Source organism: Netta rufina (assembly GCF_964035555.1).
Source record: "Netta rufina genome assembly, chromosome: 5".
NCBI classification, from domain to species: domain Eukaryota; kingdom Metazoa; phylum Chordata; class Aves; order Anseriformes; family Anatidae; genus Netta; species Netta rufina.
The window spans coordinates 25,802,376-25,827,644 of record NC_140128.1 but is presented as its reverse complement, the minus strand read 5'-3'; the positions used below and the strand labels follow the sequence as shown (position 1 = coordinate 25,827,644).

Genomic DNA, 25,269 nt, shown 5'->3' with positions numbered 1-25,269 from the left:
AAATATTTAAACAATTTTTATGGTGTTATCTGCTATGTCAACTTACAAGAATAGGATGTAATAAACCAGTTACAAATTTAAAGGCATATTAACATTATATACTCAAAGTAATAAGCTATATTCATGTACAAAAAAGAAACGCCTATGGGATGAGTTAACTAAATTATACATCATTTAGTAGAAAGAAATAGCAGTTGAGGTTTAATGGAAGCAACATACACATGAGGCACTTTGAGGTCATTAGGGTGGAAAGCAAATGGCACCAAGCAAAAGGAGAAAAATTCTGTACAGATTATACCTCAGCTTTGATCATGAAGGCTTCTTCTCCATCAAATGCATTTATTTCTTGAACTGATCACAAAGTTTGCAATTAAGAGAGGCTTTCAGAAAAACAAAAGAAACAAACAAAGCTTCCTCACCCCTCAAACCCACCCCTCCTTCTATTCATCAGTGCACCAAAGGAAATGAAAGTTTTATGCACACAGCTGCTAGACTAAGAGTACCATAAGGCATCTTTTAAAAACTATTTTGTTGCCAGCCATCACCTTGATTTTTGTTTTATTAAGATGAATGTATCACTGTACTGACTGCACACTATGCCATAAGCTCTGAAAAGATTTAAAGACTAATTTGAACCTGTGCATTATTTACGTGGGAGTTGAACATTACCCTCCAGGTACACATGAACAGGCCATTCTAAAGAGAACACATCTGAAGTGGGAATGTTATATTCCAACATGCAAAATTAAGACATCCTTCAAAATACCTGTTTCCTTAGAAGCAATTGGTTAAGCCTGCCTAGAACATCCCTTACATAAGCTTCAGAAAGGCATCTGAGTTTTATGCCATCATTTGCTGCTATTTACTAAGCGGTTACCATAGTAATTGTAGATTATTTTCAGAATATTGCTTTAATCTTGCACACAGCTGTAGGTGCACCCTCGTAACTACTAAATTGCATGTACAAGTGCACAGACACACCTGTGCATATTCAAACTTAATTCACATCACACAGCAAAAAGCCAGATTTCTTCTGCATGAATATCCATATGCCTTCACTTGCTACTGGAAAGAACTCTAGGAGAAAGTAAAACTCTTACATCTACTGACAGAACCCAAAGAATTTTCGTTTCATTCCTGATTTTTAGGCTCTTATGTAATAGATTTAAAATAGTTACAACAGCCTAACAAGACATATTAAGTAATTTTTACTTCCAATTAACACTATTAGTAAAATTTCAGAGGAAATTTAATAGGAACGATGAAATAAAGAATCCCCGTAAGATTCCAGGATACTATTTTGTAAATTCATAGTTATAAACTCAAAAATAAGTTGAGTGCTGCACCAACAGCCCGTTAAATTACCTCACAATCAGAGCTTGTGCCTGGATAAAGCCTGAATGTTTCTCCACCAGTAGATGGTGCACGAGTGCCGCTGTCATTTGGCTTCTTCCTTCACTTCCTTCCACGGGGAAATATTTAATTTTCATGGTAACTGAGGCTTCAGTAAGCGAGGGACTTAATATGCAATGATGGTTTCCCAAGGCTTAGGTCTCCCTTCTAAGCAACACAATGCTCTGCTACTACACGCCTGACAAGCTACAGCTCTGATGTCCAGGGAGAGGAGAGAAGTAAAGGTTGGGGAAGGCAGTTCTCTTTTCCCAAATGCTTAATAAAGTAGTTCATAAGAGGAAAAATAAATTTTACTCGCTGTCAAAAACAAAAGATGCATGGATTTAAGAGCCAGTTCTGGACTGGGTTTGCTGTATTACACCTTTCATTACCCTTTGCATACCTGCAAACATGGATAAGATTCCTAATACCAGAAAAAGAAGAAAGTATATGTGAATCATTTTAAAACCAACCCTTCCGTAACTGTATTTTTGCACTGTTTTTCATTGATCTTAAAAACTGGCAGACTGCATATTCCATCACAAGAAGGAAAAGTGACCATGACATTTAATATTTTTTTTTTTTTTTAGATGGATCAAGCCTTTAAAGAGGAAAACAAAAGATGAAAACATTTTAGCAGTGAAGTGGTTAAAAATGCAAGATGAAAATACTAAAGCACACGCTAAAAAAATATTAAAGCATATATGTCATATAAAGTACAGTACAGGACTAGGAGTTACACTATGTTGTATAGTGCTCAGAGGAAATTGTTAAACTCATTTCTTTCTGAAGTATATACAGAACAGGATTCTACAGCATTTACCTATATACAGCCAGCAAGTTCTTTTCTTAGGTTGTTCATACATCTCTTCACCTTGAGTTAGGAACCTATCACTTAAGGACTTACAAATATTCAATTTCTCTCATTCACAAGAAAGACATTACCATTTTACTTTTTTTTTTTTTTTTTTTTTTTTTTTTTTTTTTAAGTTAACAGTCTATTCCAGGCAACCAAGTTAAGCTGAAAATGTGTGAAGCATGAAAATCAAACAGAGTAGCAGCTTTCAAATATATAAACAGTAAAAACCAAGACTGCTGCTACAGTGTCATATTCTTGGACTTAATTCATGCAGTCTTAATACAAAACTAGAAGCTCTTTCTTAACTTCTACAGTTATCAATATATGTTTCTTCTTTTCAATGTGAAATAATACTTTGAGATGATCTATGTACACAACGTGGTCAATTCAAGCTGTAATATAAATATAAATGTTTTCTTTTAAAAAGTATCTTACAGACAGATGATACACATTTGCTTCTTTTACTTCTGGGCTACAAAGGAAAATTCAGGGCACTGATATATGCAGAACAAAAAGCTACGGAAAATATACTGAAAATGCATAGGAAGGGAGAAAAGTAAGTCATGTGAATTTTTTTTTTAATTTTTATTTTTTTATAGTTTAACAAGAAGGGTACTCTGAGGACAATCTGTCCACTCCAGCCATGATAGCAAATAGGCACTTTCCCCAATGAACTATTTTTAGTGTTTCCCATATCTTCAATGAGAAGTAACTGTTTCTTACTTCATGACAGCAAAACATGAAATGTTCTTAAAAAAATCTCTAAGGGCTAATTAGTTAATTCTTACTTGAAAGTTAAAAACTTAGTAAATACAAAGCCATAACAAACGTTGTGCTCAATATCACATGTGCATACATACACGTGCACGCGCACACACACACTTCTCACCCTCTTCCCATTCCCCGGCCTCCCTCCAAATTCACTCAATTAAGTTCACTCCAATTTTGCCTGGGCTGTAAGTTATTTTCAAGTCTTCTGTTGTCTTTTGTTGTTGTTCAAATAAACAGTAGTTTTGTTCAAGTAAGGAAAAGTTGCAGTTCAAAATAATGAAAACAATTTCAATTTTGTTATTAATCTTGTTTTAATCATAGTACTTGATAAACAGCTGAACAGGATCCTAGTTTAACAGAAGGATAAACAAGAACACTGATGACAACTCGTTACAACTGTCTTAATGTACCTTTTGCTTAATGAACACCTGCATATGTAAATAAAAGTATTTTTGGAGGATACCCCAAAAGAAAACAACTTGCTGGTTGAGCAACAGAAACAACTTCCTTTTTGCTATTATGTTGAAATCAAAGTCATTTATATATAAAAATAAATGTTATGTTCTAACAAGAACATTTTAGACAATTACATCTGTGCTTAACAAAAAATATTGGTCACTCGAGACTAGAATAATTAATATTTTAAAAGTTTTTAGATTATCAGAATGTATGGATACAACTCAACACAAACTGTAGCTGAAGGGAAACAGGACTGAACATATCAATTTGTCCATCTGGAATAAAAATGCAACTAAATTAACTAATTAAATATTTAAAATACTACCATGGAATGTGACAGTAGATATGGTCCATACCTACTAGATCAGAGGGGAGGGAAGTATAACATGTAATAATTCGTACCTTACACATTTAGTTAAATATAAACATTTGTTATTTATACATAAAGTCGCTTCCAAAAAACTATTAATAAGTGATTTAGTTGCACTTAAAATCAGTTTCATTTCTCATTTGCTGAGTATTAACTTTTCTTAATCTTAAATCAACTGTCACTAGTGCACTTTTAGTTAAAATTTCCCCTCAGATAAGTTTTAATCCTTTTAAAAGAGCCCCCTCACCTAAACCATGAATGTACAAAGTGGCAAAAGTTAATCCCTTTTAGTATAATCATAGTTTATATACTCATTTTATAGCCAATAATAAGAACAGGCTTTCCTTTGCAAAATCTCCTTCACAACTTGCAACAAATGCCACGCGCTTGCTTAAAGGAAATAGGCATGGCTAGCACTTGTAAAATGCCAAGGTCTGACAAGTCTCCTTGCTTCTTCCACATCAAGCATCTCTTATATGAAAGAAGATTCCCTTCAGCTTGCCAAAAAGCTTCTACAAATCCAAGTTAGATGCTTCCTGGAAACAAAGATTTTCAGCTCTGTTTGGCACAAGACTGATTCATCCTGCAGCTTTATGCTTCCCTCCACAGCACCCACATACCTCACCGCAGTGATGGCATGCTCTCAAGGGGAGGTAGCAGCACATACACGGAGCAATGAATGACAGCGCTACCAGTGCTAACCAGCGTAAGCAGAACTTGTCATCACTAGTGTCACATGAGCAAGGATCAGAGAAATCTCCTTCAGAGTCTGACATGCAGTGATACAGCATGCTCTCTGCGCAAAGCATGCAACTAACTTGGTAGATACATCTTTTAATAGGATCTGGAGCATCTTGACATTTTCCTCTGCCGTTATCTTCATGATTAAACCTTTCCTGGCAGTATATACAGCGGGAGCGCTCACCATCCTCTTTTCTTCTTTTAGAGTTTTTAAATTTTGATGAGGAAGGCTGAGTTTTAAATACCACAGAACTCTTTGAGTCTTTCAGGGAATTCAGCTTAGTTCCATCCCCACATGGGTATAAATAGTCAGCTTTTTTACTGTCTGATTTAGAAAATGGTATATTTGAGTCTGCATCATCCCTCTCCAGGTCATTCTTCCACATGTCAGGATGCCTGTAGTCTGCATAACGACGTATCAAAATATCACGAGGGTTTATTCTTACGATTTCATCTTCATCCTGAAAGCTAACGTGTCTGATGGATTTCGGTGGGACCTGAAACGGCAAAGGCAAGATCAGTTTACTATAGAGAAGTTCTAGATTCATGTCCACCTACAATGTAAAAATTAGAGTGCAGGATTTCTTCTTGCCTCATCAACATAAGTGTTTAACAACAGTGGCTTCTAAATGCCTCACCCTTACATACAAATACATACAATACTTTACTGAGATTGGTTAGGTTAGGATACCGGTGGACAAAGGAGTAAGAATTTTAAAATTCTCAACTTGTAAGAAACTGACCGTAATTTAAGGCTTTTTACCTTAATGGACAAGTAACAAGGAATGCACTGAACACATACAAAGCAAACAACAGAGGTAAGAGCGTTCTTGTTTATTCTGTCTCAATGAAAGGGCAAGGGGGTATGAAAAAGTTTTTGAAGGTGATAAATTTGAAACATCAGAATTGAAATACTGCAGATCTTCGATACAAATGTAAGATAGCAGACTGCCATGGAATGTCACTGAAATCACATTACAAGTAGGTTCTAAGAAAATGTGCAAATAACGACAAATAGTGTAAAAATTTAGCACATGTATGGAAGGAGCTTCTGAAAACAGCAGATAATCCAGCAAAACAGCAAAAGTCTCAGTATGTCCCAGTATGCCTGCCTTACAGACAGGCAATTATTTTCCTACACTGTAGGGCTATTATAATCAGAGCCAGAATATTACTGAGCTTCAAGTCTAATTCTGCCTTTTTTTTCCCTCCTGTCAAGTGCACAGTCTGCAAAACATCTCACAGAAAAGACTGAAAAGCACTCCCTAACCTATTAGCCTGAAAAATTCTCCCAGATTCAGGAATTACTTGGGAACACATCTTTGGCATCCATATCATAGCTTTATTAGTACTGATGAACTTCATGAGAATTAGCATGTCCCTAATCCGCTGCAGTGTGAAACAAAGCATTACTGAAGATGATGTTTTAAGTTTACACTTCAGTTTCACTTTGCATGTGTCCATGCTCCTACTACATGGAAGGTTGCATGTCTCAATATTGCGGTAGAAGGCAGAAGAGGACGGAATAGCTTCTTAAAATATTCTTACATAAACAGAAGTTGGCATATGTGTAGCCTGCTCTAATCACCACTTCCCCGCTTGGTAATCCTTGTGTGATATACATTAATTACAGAATTGTGATTAGAGCTGCTTTGCCCTCTGAGCTTCGACTGCAGTATGCTAACAAGAACAATTTTTATCTTGGCTCCAAGCCACTTGGTTGGATTTCCATGAGATCTAGAGGATATGGTGTGAAGAAAGGCCATATCCTACTCAGCTGACATCACTGCTCATCCTTATTTTCCCAGGCTCTGATGCAAGCCAGCCAACCCTTTACTTATAAAAACAGACTGCTTCCAAACTCAACTTTGTTTTCAAAAACAAGAAAGAGTTATTGATGCTAAAACAATAGGCTATGGATAATTGTCTTTTTTTGAACCATTAACAGCGTAAATTTAAGGGGAAAAAAGTACCAAAAATGTCATTGCATATGTTACAGCACAAAAGATCCTTACCCCACTACTCAAACAGAGCACTAAGCATGCATGTAAGATAGTAAATGAATTGTTTATATGAAAAAACAAACAAACAAAAAAACACTCAAATAAAGAAATCCACCCTAGACCTCCCATTTCCTGGACATTAAATAGCTGTTAAAGATCACTACAAATACCAACTACTCTAAAGTCTGATTTCTCCTCAGTCTTTTTTATTTGTTTGAGCATAACACATAACCAGAACTTATTTCTTTTAAATCTCCAGCCAAACACCTACTAAAATGCTTAAGGTTTGACATATTACAACTGTATGTAGGCAACTGATAACAAGAAATCATTAATTAAGAAAGGAAGTGACAAATTATGGAAAAATTGTGATAAATGCAGGAAAAATTTTGGAAGAGCTTTATTTATAAAATACTTACATATTGGGTATTTAATGTGATCTGTCTGAAAGCATAAGATACATAAACTTACAAACTACATGAAACCCAGACTTCGTTTGGCATAACTACCAGCAAAATTCAATGAAAATAACAAACCTAGTCTTCTAGATGTTCACAATAATATCTCAGTGCAGGTCAAAACTCTCTGTAAGAGCTGAAGCAGGAAGGAAGGAAGAATATTACAGCCAAACTCCACAGAGAAGCTCATTATGAACATAATTAGCCAGCTGGAAATCAGGGAGAAAATTGTTGTTGACATGGCTGAACTTACTAGTACTACACCTTACTTGAAGGGTTTCACCTTTACACAAGGCATAGACACTTTCTCAGTACTGCAGCCTTCCCTGAGTTCCCTCAAACAAATGGATGCATGTGACTTCTCTAGTTGAAACTCTACGATACAAGGACAACACCAGCTGAATATAACATAGTAAAGCACAAAATTTAACTGAAACACACACCCAAAGATGAGAAACTGCAGGACTTAGGTATTACTATTTTTTTTAAATAACATCACTACAAGAAGGACATTGAAGTACTGGAGTGTGTCCAAAGAAGGGCAATGAAGCTGGTGAAAGGTCTAGAGAACAAGTTTTATGAGGAGCAGCTGAGGAAGCTGGGGTTGTTTAGCTTGGAGAAGAGAAGGCCCAAAGGAGACCTTATTGTACTTTACAATTACCTTAAAGGCAGTTGTAGCGAGGTGGGGAAATCAGGCTCTTCTCCCAAGCACCAAGTGATAAGATGAGGGGAAATGGCCTCAGGTTGTGCCAGGGGAGGTTTAGGCTGGATGTTAGAAGAAATTCCTTTACAGAAAGGGTTGTGTGGCATCGGAATAGGCTGCCCAGGGTAGTGGCTTTAGTCACCATCCCTGGAGGTCTTCAAGAAACGCGTAGATGTAAAACTTAATAACATGGTTTAGTGATGGACTTGTCAGTACTAGGTTAAAGGTTGGACTAGAGGATCTCAGAGGTCTTTTCCAACCTGACTGATTCTATGATTCTTACAGTATTATAGGAAAGGATTAATGGTCATTAATCACTTCTTTAGTTTCAGCATGTACTAGTTGACTTACAAGCACAGTAAGTGTTCAGATCTATTTATAGCTAATTGAAACAAAATTGGTATTTACCTCAAAATCTGCTGTGCCACATGGTCACATGCACGGAGCTCAGCAGAGAGCGCAGTGTGTGCACGTACAGACTGTGAGGTTTTGTTGACTTGTCTATGTTCTAATGTGCACTACATAGCTATCCAAAAAGCATGGTATATTTTATATCACAGCTTAAATTATTTCCTTACTAGCCTATTCTATATGTGCTCTTAGAGCATACATGCTGTTTAAACTAATGTACTTTTCTTTACAATGCAATGAAGACTAACTGCATATACATCACTAGTTAGCACAGCCAAAAAGTATTAGTTATCATAACCTCATAACCCATCTTGCTCAAATAAATTCTTAAATTCTCTTTGCAAGTAAATGGGAAGAGGGAGGAATACTTATCTTGACAAACAGAACAAGCAAACATATGAAGCGACTTATACAAGATGATAATTGGCACAGATCAACAATAAAAATTCTTAATTTTAAACTTTCATTAGTTCTCCAGATAGGACTGTTTCTTCTGCATAATAAGGCAGTTAGAAAGCAGAATGACCCAGCACACAAGTGTTTTTTCAAGGTGCAGAAATATTTTCTGATGAAGTGCTCACAACTACTTGAACTTTCATTGTACTTTGATGTGATATTAAGCTTCTTCTAAAAGCTTCCCAATTTGTTTGCTTCTAGGTATTAGACCCTCAAATTACTTGTTATCCCTCTCACTAATAAGTCTACCTCTACACTCCACCAAAACAATCAGTTCTGTGAGAGAAAAAAGCAAAATGTGTATTGTTAAAAAAAAAAAAAGCTGCAACATGCCTTTCTGAACTCATGTCATATAAACATGACTTCTTTTCAAAAATGTCAGTACTTCAGCCTTCTTCAAGTTAGTGATCTTTCCTCTTTTAAGAATGTCTGCTAAATGCTTAATACCTTTCATGCATAACGAATCTACAGTTTTTCCTTCTGTACCAATGCTGAATATTTCAGTTTAATAATCAGTTAGAGAGCATAAACAAAGTTTCAACTAAAAATATGCAGCAGAAGTGCCCCACTGTGTAATGCATCCTAAATACCCGTTTTCAAGATACTTTACAATATTTCTAATCAAATCACTATCATTAGTATACACATAACTGAGATTGAGTCCATGGCCAGTTTACATTTTCTAAACAAATTTAGATAACTGTTCAAAGCTGCAAATACAGAGGTCTGTAATACAGAAATTTGACTTTGAATAAAGTGGAGGACTTTTTCATGTAGTCTGCTACAAGTAAATACTTTTGCAATGCATTACCTCTGCCATAATAATGCTGTCATATTTCAGCTGCAAAGCTTATATTGATCACTTTGAGAAGTCCAGAGTATAATACTACAAACAGGGATTAGAATAAAAATGCTTTCCTGTCAGAAACTGCATCCTGTGCCAGTAGTACAGCAAGCAAAGTAAGAATTGCTTTTGGTGGTGGTCTTACCTGGTTAGGTTGGCTAGGAAAACAGGCTCTCCTTGTGTTGAAATCCTCAAATGCTGAAGGCCTTAAATTTGAACTGTTGTAAGGTTCACTGGTTACTACAGTTTCATGTTGGAAAAGGTGATCTTTCATTAATGAACCTGATGTGTTTTCTTGAGTACTCTAGAATAAACAAGAATACTGCTGGAATACTTTTGCATTTACACAAAAACTGTACCAAACCCATCAAGTTCATGCATAAATGCATTAATACACCACACAGTTAGAAGCATTTTAACAGATTTTTTTTAAATACATTTTTAAGTACACATAAATGTGCAAGTACTTTCTTAATGATGAGTCAGCCTTGGAAGCTGAGAGCTGACTCTCTGCAGAGCATACACAGCTTGGGTGTTAAAGACACAGGCCTTTAACTCGCTTGCCAAATCAGACATGAGGAATGTCTTTTAAGGTAGGAGGGGTTAAGCCTAGGCCCTGAGATGATGCTTTCTCTAGCTACCCACCCGGCTGACAATATTTACAAATACAGAACTGGAGGAAAACAATTCTGAGACTAATGTGGCTAAAGTTAATCAGACCTTTTAATAAATTAAAAAGCAATACTGCTTAACAGATCAGCTGGAAAGGAACAGAAAGTCAATTTTAGCATATACTGGCTCAATTAAAATATCTAATTACAGCAAGTGTGTATTAAACAACTAATGGCTGTCTCTTTGAAATTAAGGTTACATCAGGCAGTTTGATACAAACATGCAACCATGTGGCAGTGTATAATGAGATATGTACAGGACGTATGCCACTCAGAATGAGGAAGAAGTATGTTTGGGTGGAACACAGGCTTGTAAGATGATCCAATTTTCTGAAAAGAATGGAAAAACAAACACTTCTCATTCTTTAAGCTAGCTGACTGGGGTATACTCAGGATACAGTGGAGCATATTGATATAAACCCCATTAGGTTGCCAAAAATGTTTTGTTGTACAACGTTTTGTTTGCATTGAAAGACACTGTAAAGTTAACTGGCTGTCATCATCTGATAGCACTGAGAAAAGTGGCATCATCCCACTTCCAGCAATAAGTGTTTCAGTTTTAGTATAAGGATTTCTTAATAAGGATGTGCACACATCAAGAAAACATGAATGGTGAAAACAACAAAAAAAATACTGCAGAAAACTACTGAGGAATAGGCAAGCCTGAAATTTTGGCAGGTTTAAGTACTAATACTGAATTGTTAGTCTTCATTTATCAAAATACGTAAGAACTTATTCCGAGATTGCATTAGCACCTGATGTAGATAAAAGCCCTATGCATCAAATAATACATCTGGATTTAGCTGAAGCAGCTGCTCTGCTGCAAATGCTTAGAAGAAAATCATCTCATCACTAAGAATGTATATAATATTCAGAAGCACTGAGTGGAAAAAATTAAAATTGAGTACTTAATTAATGATCAGCTTTAATTAATACCAGCGAACATCCAGCCCATGAAAGGAAAGACAGTAGTTCAATGAGGTCAAAGTTCAGCTGAAAAATGATGAAGACTGAAAACCCTAAAAAAGAAGCACATTTTGCAGGTCCTTCAGCATGACAGCACTACTAAGCAATCAACCCTGTCTTTTCTGGTCAAATACTGCTGGGAAAGGAGTACAAAACAATGTTAAAATGACTGGCAAGAGTTAGATTTCAAGGAAGTATACTTATTTTAAGAGCAAAAAAGCATCAAATATTAGTGCAATATCAAGCATCTTGCCAGCAGGACGTACTCCTGCAGGTACATTGCCCAATGACATAAAAAGCTTCCAAAACATTGTTTCGAACCACAGGAGACCTGCATTCAGAACGAAGAAGAAATGCCTACAACTATTTTTGGTTTAAGCAATGTTATAAATGCTTACAAGCAGAAACTATTTAAGCTAGAAACACACTTAACAGCTAGAAGGCATTTTACAGAAACCACAGTAAAAAGCACTACCTAACCTACAAGTTGAGGTTCCTTAGAGCTACTATCAATTTGAGTGGTCTAGTGTGAAGGATGAAGGAGATGCAAAAACTGCTACTCCTTCCTTCCCAGGGAAAAACAGATACTTGCTCACATGCCAATCATTATCCCTGGGTAAGCTGTGCAATGAACAATTCAATTCATTGTTCAAAAAATAACAATGCTCAGCTTACCAACCTGGACACTGCAGGTAAGTAGATACAGCCTAACTTCTACTACAACCTAAAAGTGAGTAGGTCATTAACCATCTTTAGCCTATAAATATTCATTATGCAGAACTACAGAAATGCTAGATGAATATCCCGAACTCTGTGTTTTTAATCAAAGTGATAGTTTAGTCACAGCTAAAGCACATTTACTAGTATCAAAAAGGCTTTCTTTGGACACAGACACTTTCTGCTCCAATATAATGTTTTATGACCAGGTTATAAACACCTGAAAACCCGTATTTATAATGGAAATACTGATGACCTGACAGAAGAGGCCCTAGAAACAAAAATGCTATTGTATTGGAAATGCATTCAAGTGAAAAGCAAATGTGAAGTTTTCCACAAGAACTAAACTTGGTACATTAAATATACAGAATATTACACACAAACACAGATGCACACATTCCCTTTTTCTACTGTCCAAAGCAATTACACCGCCCACATTCAATATCCTTTAACCACAGTCTGCAAAGTACAGTACTGGCATAGGTTATTCAGTATCATCTGTAAAGTAACCTACGCCAGTTTTTAATGCACAACGGAAATCTGGTTTGCTCCCAGCTGCTGGTATAATAATTACTGTCCTATGGTTGCTAAGAGATACTCTGATTTTTTTTTCCAAGACTACTAAAACATTTCTGTGCGCACAGGCAAAAGGATGCTGGGTAAAGCAATAAAATGACTCCAGCTGTAGCTCTCCAGCAGAATTCAAAGCCAGATGACAGCTGTAGAGAAAATGAAAACCAGACTGAGCTTCTCTTCTTCTTCAAGTTCTCTCTCCTTACTTCTCCCAGTTTGCCAGAGTTAAGTCTGGGAGAGAATTCAACATTGTTCTGCAAACATTGTTAAAAATGTTCTGCTCTAAGTAAGTTTAATGATTACACAGAAGGATGTATGAGACCACATTTCCGCTGCATCCCAGCTCTTGTTTTTACTTCCCATGAGGCCTGAAAATCTGCTGTTTGATGCTAACCAACACAAAAAGAGTTTAGATTTTTGTCTGTAACTTTTAATTGTGAATAAATGATACAGGTTTCAAAGACATTTGAATAATGTCTTTCTGTTTTAGCTACTTCTAAGATGGAGCAATTACTTCTATAGTTGGCAAAGAAATTCTATTACAAGCAGGTATGTATTTCTGACACGGACTGAGATATTACATAGATTAATCTGAATGTTTTATGCAGTTTAAAGTTAAAAAATATATATATATATATATGTCAAATACCATATATATATATATTCTATATTCTATATATAATAGAATATATATGTCAAATACAACATATATGTATATATATATTGTATATATTCTATATATAATATATATAGATAATATATAATGAGATATATATATATATATATATATAATGATTATATATATATATATATATATATATATATATATATATATATATATATATATATATATGGTATTTGACATATTTCTTCCAAGGCTGTTCTACCTGAACATATAAAGCATACTAGAGGTTATTAGGGATTCCAAGGAAGAAGCTAGTAAATTAAGACACAAAGTGTAACTCTGAGGAAATAACAGGGATGGAGATGTAAACAGGCTGTTATTTCTTTTTTTTCTTGCCAGTATCTATACCTTTTCTTTGAACACTACACCACAAAAAGGTCTAATAAACCTAAATAATTTTAGCTCCTATATTATTAGGTATTTAGCTTCTATATTAAGTTAATATTACTTTTATTTCCAGGAATTACACCTAGTAAAATAACGTACACTGAATATTGCTAATCTTTAGTGCTCAATCATGTAGTAAGTTTTTCTCCATACAAACAATAATGTCAAGTGTAAGTTATTTCAGATTTCCTTACAAATTATAGCGTCAAATTATATTTGTAAAATAAAACTTATTCAAACATTTGTTTACAGACAGAATAAAGCAAATGCTCACTAAAATAGCTTATTTGCAAAGAGGCACAGGAACCATTTAGGTCTTTTTTGACTGTACCAAAACCACTGAAGTTGTGTTTAATTTACAGGACTTTTCCCATTTGTATTTGCAAAAACATCAATGTACATATTTCTGAAAGACAATCTTTTTTTTTTTTTTTTTAAATAACCCACAAGCTTATAATTTATAAGCCTTCAGTTTTCTTCTGCCAGTAGTAAGAAACATGAGCTTAAGTGCTTCATTTCACTTTTATTACTTCAGAACTGTTAAAACGTTGATAGCCTCTAAATAACACGAATGTCTGAATCAACAAACTGACAAGACTCAAAATTTTTCAGTTCTCAAAAGACTTCTGCATTCTGGTTTCCGAAACCTACAGAAAAATATTTTTAAATGCAAGAACTCTATATTTCATTTAGTAGGATTTACTTCTAAGAAAAAAAACACCAATCCTGATTTTTTGTTTTGTTTTGTTAAGCTAGATCAGATTTAGAGTGAGAAGTTTGTATTTGGTAGAGGACAAGAATCTGAGCCAATCTCTAAGCAAACAAGCAAACTGACTTCAACAAGCTGCTTGCCTACTGCATTCAAAATAGCTGGTTTTATACCAAAAAAATCCAAGCCTCCTACCAAAACAAATTCCCAGTGTATGCTTCCATATAAATACATATACATTTGCAGTACTTATTTACAAACACTGCAGGAAGTCAGACAGCTCTGCATTAGCTCGCGTGTATATTTCTACTTCAAAATTAATCTAGTAGAACTATGAAAGGCTTATTTAATGATATGAACAATTCTTACATAGTATGTTCATTAAATAACTAAGAGTAATTTTCATCATTTAAGCAATCTTTAAAAGCAAGTATGAACACCTTAAATGATTTATTTTTTTTTAATACCAAGCTTTTAACATTATTTGTTAACATCTCTATGAAGCTACAATGAAACTATGTCTTCTTAAAAGACAGATTTGATCTTCATTAAAAAGGATGCCTTCTCTGTGAGACTGTACTTCAAGTACATAAAGTCTAGTAAGCCAAGATCCAACAACATGAGCAAAACACTATCCTAGAAAGTGCAATACAGGAGTTCAATCTTTTGATATACATTTAAGAGTTGCACGTACAAGTTTTGAGCAACCTGTATTTGTACCTGCTATATCTACAAGATGTGAAAATACCTACTACAGGTAGGTATCGAGGTAACAGCAATTTGCCTGACTAGATCAGAAGGCTATGTGTTTTGATAGTATTTAGATTTCCTTTCCTTTCTGTAGCACAGATTACAACTGGCCAGTAAAATAGTTAATGAAGTCTGTTTTGCTTTATTCATCACTAATCATTTTGATTTTTAAAAAATAAAGCCAACAAAATACAAGTAAAAAACACAAACCACTGCTAATGAAATTTATGTACAGAGTTAATACTATATTCATATTTCAAACGCATGCACTAAATATGGGATTCCTGGAACAGCACAGGCAAAACACCTTGACAGCAGATGATCTAACTGTTTAAGGATCTATTAAAAATCAAGCTTTCAAACATACCTCAATGACATACTGGGGACTTTATTTACCACACTAACCAATGATGTACAAATGAAACTGAAGAATACCAATAGATATGCCAGTTACTACAGGGCATAAACAGAAATAAATCCATAAACCAAGATGCTATGAAAAGTAAGCATGAAATAACCCTTTTCTCTTTCTGAGAAAAATATTTTCTGATATTTTAAAAACATTAAGTAGTCGTAAGTTCAACTGTTTGATCTTTTGTACTTCATTCCTCAGAGGTTACAAATGGCAGTTCTGGAATATTGTACTGATGGAACATTAGTGTACGAGGGCAGCTGAGATGCTTATATTCAGGTGTAAACCTCTATCCTTCTGCCCTCACTCTAAAACGTCCTTCCATAAATATACTTCAAAACTTTTAATATTTTAATTAAAACTACTATTAGATACTTGGGAGAACAGCTCATAGAATAAAAGAGAAAAAAAAGAAATCATTATGCCTTTAAACTATTTGTGTGTGTATGTACGTGTGTAGGGATTGAACATGTCAGGCTCCCCAATATGTAAGTTAAACCAAATGGTCTTACCAGTCTTTCAAGTAAACAAATATTTATTTATACACATGCACACATACAGTGGAGTAAATTCCACTTGCAAGAGAATCATTCTTGGAAGAAAGAAGGAATTAATCATTGAGCAGAATATGTCCACTATTTAGTATTTCCCAGGATTTTGTTCTCAATGACTAGACCTGTATTTTGTAACCAAAATTCTATGCTGACATTCATAACCCTGTAATTATGGATTAGTTATCGATACATAAAATTTATTTAGATGAGGCATAGCGAAACCAGGGATTATTCAGCCTCCCCTGTATTTATCCCTTTCCATCCCCCTTCTTTCCCCCTACCCTTCTGGTAGGGTAGTAGAAAAGCAATTCTGGTATTGTTTGTTTCACTTTGGTATGCAGAGAGATATGGTAAAAGAAATTGGCTGGCTAGCTTTATTGACTCTAGAAAACAGGTAATTCTTATCTACCCAGAGCATGAATCCACAATTAGGTAAAGTCTTGAAATTTGAAATATGTTTTGGTAAAGTCTTTGTTGTGGTGAAGTCTTGAAATATGTTTTCCTGTATAAAATGTGGCAGTGATAGTTTTACCAGCAGTTTGCACCAAACTGGACTGTACCCACAAGTACATATAAAAGATCTTGTAAATTATCTTTTTTCCACTTTTCTGAAACCAAACTTTGTAAACATGTGAAATCACAGATACTTGCTTCAATTTTGGCATCCTTATATAGAAACATTGTAACTAGGCAGCATAATCAAGAGGTAATTAGTTGCCTCTAATCTCATTAGGCCTGTAGAAATTGCTCAATGATTAATCTTTGCAATAAAGCATGTTTAAACAAGTCTTCTAAAGCTTATTAAGGATAGCATTAACTTTGGCCCACATTCCTCCACCCTGTCAAGAACTCATTCTTACTGTAAATCCAAAACATCCAATTTTAAAGCAATTTTAAATGCCGTAAGACAAAGCACTGCAAATAAAGAGGAACAACAGGTGGTTGAGTGGCCAACTCTTACACAAAGAAATTTCTTCCACCATAAAACAGAAGGAAATCAGGAGACACTTCTGCATTGCTACTGCATTGCAGCATTCCTTTCAAAATACTCCACTGCCTTGTTAACAATTTGCTTCTTCAAAATAGGCTGCTAATTTTCTGGATTTTGTGTTGCAGAGGTTCTACACTGCATCTATCCATACTGATAAAGAACTTAATATTACATAAATAACAAAACTCCTTTCCTCAAGAAACCTCTTGGGAATATTACCGGTTTTCTGAAAATTCACTAAGACCCCTGAGCCAACTTGTTTCTCCATCAGCTTCACATTAATTTAAATATCTTCAGTCTGAGAAGTCAGTGCTTGTGTAAATAAAGAAAAGGCTTTCTCTGAAACTATGAACAGGGAATACAAGATTACAGGCACACACAGAAACAAGTAGCTTTTACTCAGTTGAATTACAGCTATTTACTGTATATGTCTACAATATTTGTTTATATTACTAGCTTTTTACTTACACAGATTCTTGCATGTTACCAGGCAGTCCTGCAGTATTTGATATGGTATTTGTGTAAAGTATTTTAACTCTGAAGCATAATGGGTGGTAAGTTATCAACTCTCCTGCTATTATGACCTCTAGAAATCAAATACTGCAAGTAAGGATCTGTACAAAATTTGAATCTCAACAAATGACTACTTTATATTCAGTGAATTTTTTAAAATTATCTGAACTTCTGCCCTTGTTAGACTAGATTCCTCTGCCATTATCTCAGCATCTTTTCAACCCCAATCATTCAGTGTTGGAGGTATGTATTGCTGCAGAGTGAAATCTAGGAAAACAAACAGGATATTCCTGTAAAAGAAAAAGATGATCCTGATCCCTCAAGCTAGTCTGAATAGAAACAATTTTATCTTTACTCCAAAGATGACATAACCTAGAAGATGCATTTTAAACTGAAACTCATGATGGTTAATCGTTCTATTGATTAAATATTGACTACTTATCTTAGGACAGACAATAACACAAATCTTCTAAATCACTCTTCTGGAACTTATTTCATTAAATTTAATTTTGCTGTGCCTCTTATTTGCTTATTTAGAATAATTAAACAAATTGATCAAACATTTTCTTCAAAAAATAACTGCATGATTAATATAAAAACTAAAGTACTTACTTGAAAGCAGTCTTCTGCCACTTCAACATCATTTTGGGAGGGTGGATAGCCTACAAAAAAGGTTAAAAAAATAAAATAGAAAAAGTTATTCTGAAAGCAGTATACCGTGAATAAAAGAATCAACAACATCCTTCAATATCTAACTATGATAAATAGGTTTGTTTACTTTTTTAACCAGAAGATCACCATATTTCAAGTTGATTTTATTAAGTATTATTAATTACTATTTTCTGTGATTTATTTTTTATTTTTTTTACTAAATATTCCTACCCACACTATCTTCTTCACACCATTCTTATGAAGGATTTTCAAAGAGTCATTGTAAATCTGAAGGAAAAAATTAATCCTTGTTAACGTAGCATTATGAAAATTAAAGACAGATATATTTGGTTATCATGAATGCATACTGTGCTACGTTCTTTTGCTATAAATCAGAAGAAACAGCAACTGTGAGACCCTAAAACGGAAAAGGAGTCAGTGTCTCATCATTTCTCTTGCAGTGATCAGCACAATTCAAAGTCATTCTAGTATGACAAAAAGCATTTTCCTTCAAAAATATTTCACCCTTTGCTAATACAGTATCACACATTAAAGCCCCCCTAAATCCACAGCACGTTTTTTTTTTTTTTTTCAATTTTTTTTTTTTTTTTTTTTTTTAAGCACAAGCCTGAAAGACATGCATTTTCTACTCTGGATACCTGTTCTCTGCCATTCCTCTCTCCCCACATCTAATACTATATATATATGTCATATTTTCAAATATATTTTTCATACATCTCAAAATTGAGGTGTTAAAAACTTCAATTTGTTCCCTAGCTTCCATGAGGTCAGTGAAGCTCTAGAGCCAATTAGGCATATCATTATTAGAGAAAATTCTTCTACAGTCCCATCTAAATCTGTCCTCAGAGCTACTGTGTGAACTGTTAGTACACAAATTCAACTATGAACTGAATTTTTCAGTAGATAAAAAGAGATGTCAAAAGGTCTCAAGTCATTGAATTTTATAGTTTAAGAACACTGAAGGTGTAACAAGCTTCCGAGAAGATGCAAGTAAGACACTGTAACACTCCAGCTTCCTCCATTTCATCATCTCTAAAAAAAAAAAAATAAGGCAATCCTTTTTCATGTAGAGATGTTTTGGGAATTACGTCAGTACTTTTTGTGAAACAATTTAAGATGCTTGGATGAATGGTACTTTCAAAATGCCAGAAATACTATTTTAAAACTGTTACAATCTCAATATGTTATTGATCAATCCACATCTTTAAATATTGTTGGCACTGAATCAAAGGACTTTGCATAGTATCATCTCCATTATTAAACACAAGAAAAACCATCAATGCCCCTTCATCTGAATACATGCCTTGAGAAATATCCTCTACCGCTCTCCGAATACCTCTATCAAATGCTCTTGCATCAGCAGGACTCTGAAATGTGAGGCCAAACTTTTTGTCATCAATCTTCCAGTGGTAAAAAGTTGGAGTAACTTTGTTGTAAACGAGGTCCTTCTTCAACGTGCATTCCAAGACCACCTTCCAGAAATAAGACAGAAGGAAAAGGTATCACTAACTAATACAGCAAATTTGAGAACAAAATGTAGCCTTCAAGAATTACCTGAAAACATGCATCAAAAGAGCAGATAAAAGCCTCTGTTTAAATTTCTTCCTATGACAAGGACGTAATTTTAACTTAGTTGCCAAATTATGCACTAACAGCTACTGATAGGGCAGTATGGGTTAGGGACACTGTGTACGGAGCAAATCGTCCCAGCCTCTGAGGTTTCTCATACCTGCAAGCAAGCACTTGTGTCAGTACACACTTACTAGAAGCTCAGCAAGTGAAATAAGCCACACTTTGAAAAAAAAACAACAGTATGCTAATATCTAGTACTGGGAGTTTTATATGTGTACTTATTCTACACAATTTTTGAGTTTCAGATTTGTTATGTATGCATTTTTTTTTTTGGTGACAGAAAAATGAAAGATTTCTTATGACATGGGAAAATTAAGTTAATTAAAAACATAACAAAAATCTCTAAGTAAAAAAAAAAAATCTGTCTGTACTTATTCTTACATATCCTTTGCATTCTTCCTTTCCTTGTCTATTTATTACATAGGCAAGTATTTTTTTTCCTCCTGCTCTTCATTAGTTATTCCCCCTAAACTTCATCCCACTGCTAATCATCTCCTTTCAAGTTTTACTGTCTCTTATCCCTGTCTCTATAAGGATTGCATTCTTTCCACACATACAAACCCTTTCAGCATTAAAATCTTTTTTTTTTCTCAACTCTGAGTTCTATATATATAATTTTTTTTTTTTTTACTGCCTAAAAATTCCCTACAAGGTACTCCAGCAACAAAAATCATTCTGCAGTTCTACAGTGTAGTAACTGATCATTCTTTGTTATTTTTTGATGATTTTAATCTTGCCTCCTCCAAAAAGAAAAGCAGTTCAAAATGAAGACTTCTCACACCATCACATTTTCTTCATCTGTGATCACTTTGGGGGGATCTCTGCTATATTAGACACCAACTATTTTCACACTATATTTTGTATGCAGTTTCATCCAAAATCAGTAAACAGTACTATAAGGCTGATTTTTTAGTATCTCAATGAACACCTGCTCCTGGAGGAGTTAATACAGATTTCTTTACACTGAAAATACTTATCTGGAAGATAAATATTTTTACAAGATAGTAGCACTGAAGATAAACTAATGGAATAGAACTTTAGAGGGTATGATTTACAAACCAAACAATTCCTGCCACCCCCCAAACAAAAGCCCAACCTACACGACATTCTAGGAAACAATCATTAACAAAACAAGCAAGCATCCTATACACTAGCATAATTATTTTCAGCCTGATTTAAGGAAACAATGTTTTTTTTTATTGTTCTTATCTCTCCAGATTGCATGTGCAGAGTATCATAAAGTATCATGCTTTCCCATGTGGCTACTAAAATCTGTTTTCCCAAACTTTTTAAGTAGACCATCTCTAAGATTTCCAGTGATAGGCACAAGGAAAATCTGTGAAATTGTAAATTAAATGAATATGGCTCAAAATAATTGCATTTCTTAATAAACAAGGGCTACGGTTCTGATAGTTCTCTTCACTTGAAGACTTCCATGCCAGTATGAAGCAGACACCTCAGCATTCATTCATGTTGCAGAATTCTCAAACTCATGATAGCAAACTCCAGAAGCACACAGCTGCAGAAAAAAAACCACTCAATTCCCAGAGCATATGTAGCACTGTGTACCTATTTACTACTACTTAATATGAAAATACTTTGTTAATATAGCATCCAGATCTCATTGAGTGCAACACTAATGAGTTCATAATTATTCAAACATACTTGCCTGCTGTATGTTTCTTTCTTCACCCCTACAAGCCACATTCTTCAAAGGTATTAAATCTACTTGACTTGTATGGACAAATTTCTCAAAAATCAGAAATCTTACAATTCCAAGACAAGTGTTTTCAAACAAATTTGAAATGAATATTCAAGATATTGGCATTTTTATCTTGCTTTGGAAACAAATATGAGAAAAACTTATCATATTTGACAGATATTTCTATTCTGGTAACAGACCCTATAATCAAGCATCTCTATAAACTGGAGCCAGTTACTATTTTACTGGTTTCTAGTGTTCTACACAGCTTACATTACATCCAGATAGTTTCACAGTTTCTCATTTACAGACCAAACTTAGAAACACATAAGCATATCGTTTTTGATCATATTTTTGAATCCTTTTACTGCTACATAGAATTGTTATATATGCAGTGGTAATTAGTGCCGAGAAAATGGTTGATAAAAAGGAGATTTGAGAGTGTGGCCATGGGGGTCGGAAAGCCCTGTGTTTAATGATAACATTAGACTCTTAACGATGAGGCCATCAGGAATGTAAAAGAGTTTAGAGGGAACAATGAAGAGAGACTCCTGTGATTCAGGAGACTCCATGCAGTCTCAAGTTTCTTGTTCTCCAGCCGTTAAGGCATGGAAGTTTCTGGGTGTTTGTTGTTGTTATATTCAAAGTTGTTTGACCAATGAAAAGCTGTTTTGAGAAGAACTGCTGTGGGGAAAAGGTTATAAGAGGGGAGCCTGTCCTCAAGATAAAAAAAAAAAAAGGCAACCCAATGAAGTTATGTCATCAATAAAGAAGTAGAAAGAAGGAAAGAAAAGGAACAGGCTAGCAGAACGGAGACCAGGACGGGAACAGGCACATTGATTGTCTCATGAAGATAGGCTCGGCAAACTCAGCAAACCACTCATACGCTGGAAATAGGTGCACCGGAGCTGGGAAGAAGATCAAGCTGAGAGAAGCGGACCCATGCACACAACTGCCCCTCGCTGGTAAGCAGTTGCGCATTACGGGGAATCACACGTCCTTAGAAACAAAGACTGTCCTGGTAATCTTACAGCTTATTCTCCTTATTAACAATTGGACAGTTTATGAGCCTGAAATATGGGACCAAATTGAGGTCAAGGTGCAATTAAAAACGACAAGGTTGCAGTGGGATTGCTCAGCACCTGGCAAATCTCTTAGGCCTTAAAGAGCCCTGTAGGACCACAGTCAGAAACGTGTGGTTTGCCAGACAGTGAGGGAGCTGCGGGCTCCTTTACTTGTTCAGGCTGGAGAAAAGGAGGCTCAGGGGTGACCTTATCGCTCTCTACAGGTTCCTTAAAGGAGGCTGTAGCGAGGTGGGTGTTGGTCTATTCTCCCACGTGCCTGGTGACAGGACGAGGGGGAATGGGCTAAAGTTGCGCCAGGGGAGTTTTAGGTTGGATGTTAGGAAGAGGTCTAACAACCCTTTACCGAAAGGGTTGTTAGACATTGGAACGGGCTGCCCAGGGAAGTGGTGGAGTCTCCATCCCTGAAGGTCTTTAAAAGATGTTTAGATGTAGAGCTTAGGGATATGGTTTAGTGGAGGACTGTTAGTGTTAGGTCAGAGGTTGGACTCGATGATCTTGAGGTCTCTGCCAACCTAGAAATTCTCTGATTCTGTGATTCTGTGTGACTGCTACGCCATCGCCCCCTCCCCCTCCTGCTACTGCCATCGCAGGCCTTTGCTGTTACGCCCCCTGGTGACCTGGACGTGCCTTTTGACCCAGGCCTATTGGCCTTGAAAAGGAGATGGATATGCTTTTCTTCGATTTGGGAAGAACGGGATACATAAGGCTCAAAGACCGTATTGCTTGACAACTTAAAGCAAGACGTATTGCTCAAAAGGAATGGAAAACGGAGACTGTTAAGTCATGGAACTTAAAGGATTCTTTGTTACCTTTTCTGATTGTATAGGCATACTCGGGTTTAGTATGTAAAAGCAATGTTCTATATACTTAGAATGTTTGATGTTTGTGTGTGCTTGTTGGCGGAGCATAGACTCTCCGCACACCCAGTGCTGTTTACTTGCCTTTTATACCTTTTATAAATATTCTTTTATAAATATTACTAAATTCAGATTGAGATGAGACTTCATTTATAACAGAATCAAAGACTTTTCTCTAGTCTTGGGACCAAGCAGCATGACCTGACCATATTACTGTTACAAAGCATATGTACCTCAGTGCCACCATGACCCCATGACAATTATTTTTCTATGCATGCTTTTTTCTCCCAATTCAGAAAGATGTGAGGACTATACTACAGCTATCAGAATCAATCTGTTAGTTTTTTAATTGGTATTGAAGTTTGAAATTAAGTAATTCAACAAGCAGATTTTTAGAACAGAGCAACATTTATATTCAGTTTCAGCTTTGCATCTTTCCATTTACACAATTACTTGCTGTTCAAAAGAAAGATTTTAAACTTAGACTTGCCACCCTGACTAGTGATCCAAAATTTATTAGACACATTTTTCAGTAAAAGCTTGCAGAGGAAAGGACGGAAGAAGAACATAATGTACAAGAAACTGTTAGACTTTTCGTTTCAGAACGTAAGATTCTCAAAGTCTAAAAACCTGTAAGTGTAGTATATGTTTAACACTGCTGCCATTAAGATAGAAGAGAGCTACTGTAAACACAGTAAAACAGAGCAGCAGAGTGACCAGGTTAGAAGGGAGTGCAATTGTTCCCAGCAGACTGGCTGGAGCCAGATCTAGGAAGGTGGGTATAATAAAGGAGGAAACGTGTAATTATGTCAAGGGTATTTTGTGAAGACTTTACATTCCAACACAGATCTAAACAACCTGAGTAAACCAGCAGGAAGCATTCCCTCTTCTAAATTAATTCAGTGGTGCCACCACTTTGATTTCCTTCTCGGTTGACAAGAATGCTTTTTGTCAACCCAAGAGATGTTTAAATAGCTATATACTGCACAATATATATATATATTTTATGTTCTACATGCAATCTGAAGTTTGTTCATAGCAGTGCTGATAGTAATCTAACTCTCAGGTATATAAAGAAATGATGAGAAAAACCCCAGGGCAACTGCAATGAGGTACTTCAGTATTTTGATGTTCAATCCCAAATTATATAATTTATATAATGATGACCAAGATCTACAGTCTTAATTAGATGTCCACATATGCTAAAACATATATGAAGAGATTTGGCACTTTAGAATGGAATTGCAATTGTCAGTAGCATAAGATGCAGTAGTTGGAGAGGAAGCAACTAAGGCCAGTTTACAAGAAACAGTAAGAGAAACTCTCATTCTTTTTGAATATAAGGGATCTAGCTACTTCTTCAATGGTTAATCTATTATCTTACGTATGGATTTTTTTGCTATGGAATAAATTCTTTCTTCAACATGTAGGCTTGAACAGTAATATTGTTTGTATTACTGTTCATGTTATACTGTTTATATATTGTCCACGTATCTTAGGTAAAAGCCATAGATCTAACTGTATTTGCTGAGGCATTTCAAAACCCATGTTTCCCCATCTCGCAGAAAAAGTGCCCACATTTCCATGCTACAGTAGTTTTGTGGTTTATTTTTTTATTATTACCAGGATAAGGGAATTTCTGCACCTTTTCTGGAAGCTGGGGTAGCTCAAAAAAAACAACAAACAAACAACCTGCTGGTCAGAGGAAATCAAAATGTAATCCATTTAAAAAGGTATTTTAATAGTGTATAATGTGACTGAAGAGGAGAAAAAAAGACCATCTGTAAGGATTAGCTCTTTTCCTTTTTTTTGGTGTTAATCCATTGCAGTATTTTCAGAAATGCCTCTGTGTATCTTTAAAAACACATATTGAACAAACAATTACATTTAATCTCCTTGGTGTTTTCCTTGTGTTGCATAACATAA

General features: G+C 35.3%; 1 protein-coding gene across 2 annotated transcripts in view; it reads right to left on the bottom strand.

Moving 5' to 3' along the window:
* Positions 1-3,123: 3,123 nt before the first annotated feature.
* The window catches only part of SPRED1 (sprouty related EVH1 domain containing 1), a 60,183-nt gene continuing 38,037 nt past the window's right edge, over positions 3,124-25,269 (bottom strand). Inside the window, exons 4-7 of one of the 2 annotated variants that reach the window (XM_084287539.1) lie at positions 19,371-19,539; positions 18,008-18,057; positions 9,613-9,771; positions 3,124-5,089 (exon numbers count right to left, since the gene is read on the bottom strand). In XM_084287539.1, the coding sequence (XP_084143665.1) occupies positions 4,430-5,089; positions 9,613-9,771; positions 18,008-18,057; positions 19,371-19,539 (1,038 nt within the window). In that variant the 3' untranslated portion in view covers positions 3,124-4,429. The remainder of the gene's footprint in view (positions 5,090-9,612; positions 9,772-18,007; positions 18,058-19,370; positions 19,540-25,269) is intronic. The other variant, XM_084287540.1, reaches the window with a different exon arrangement.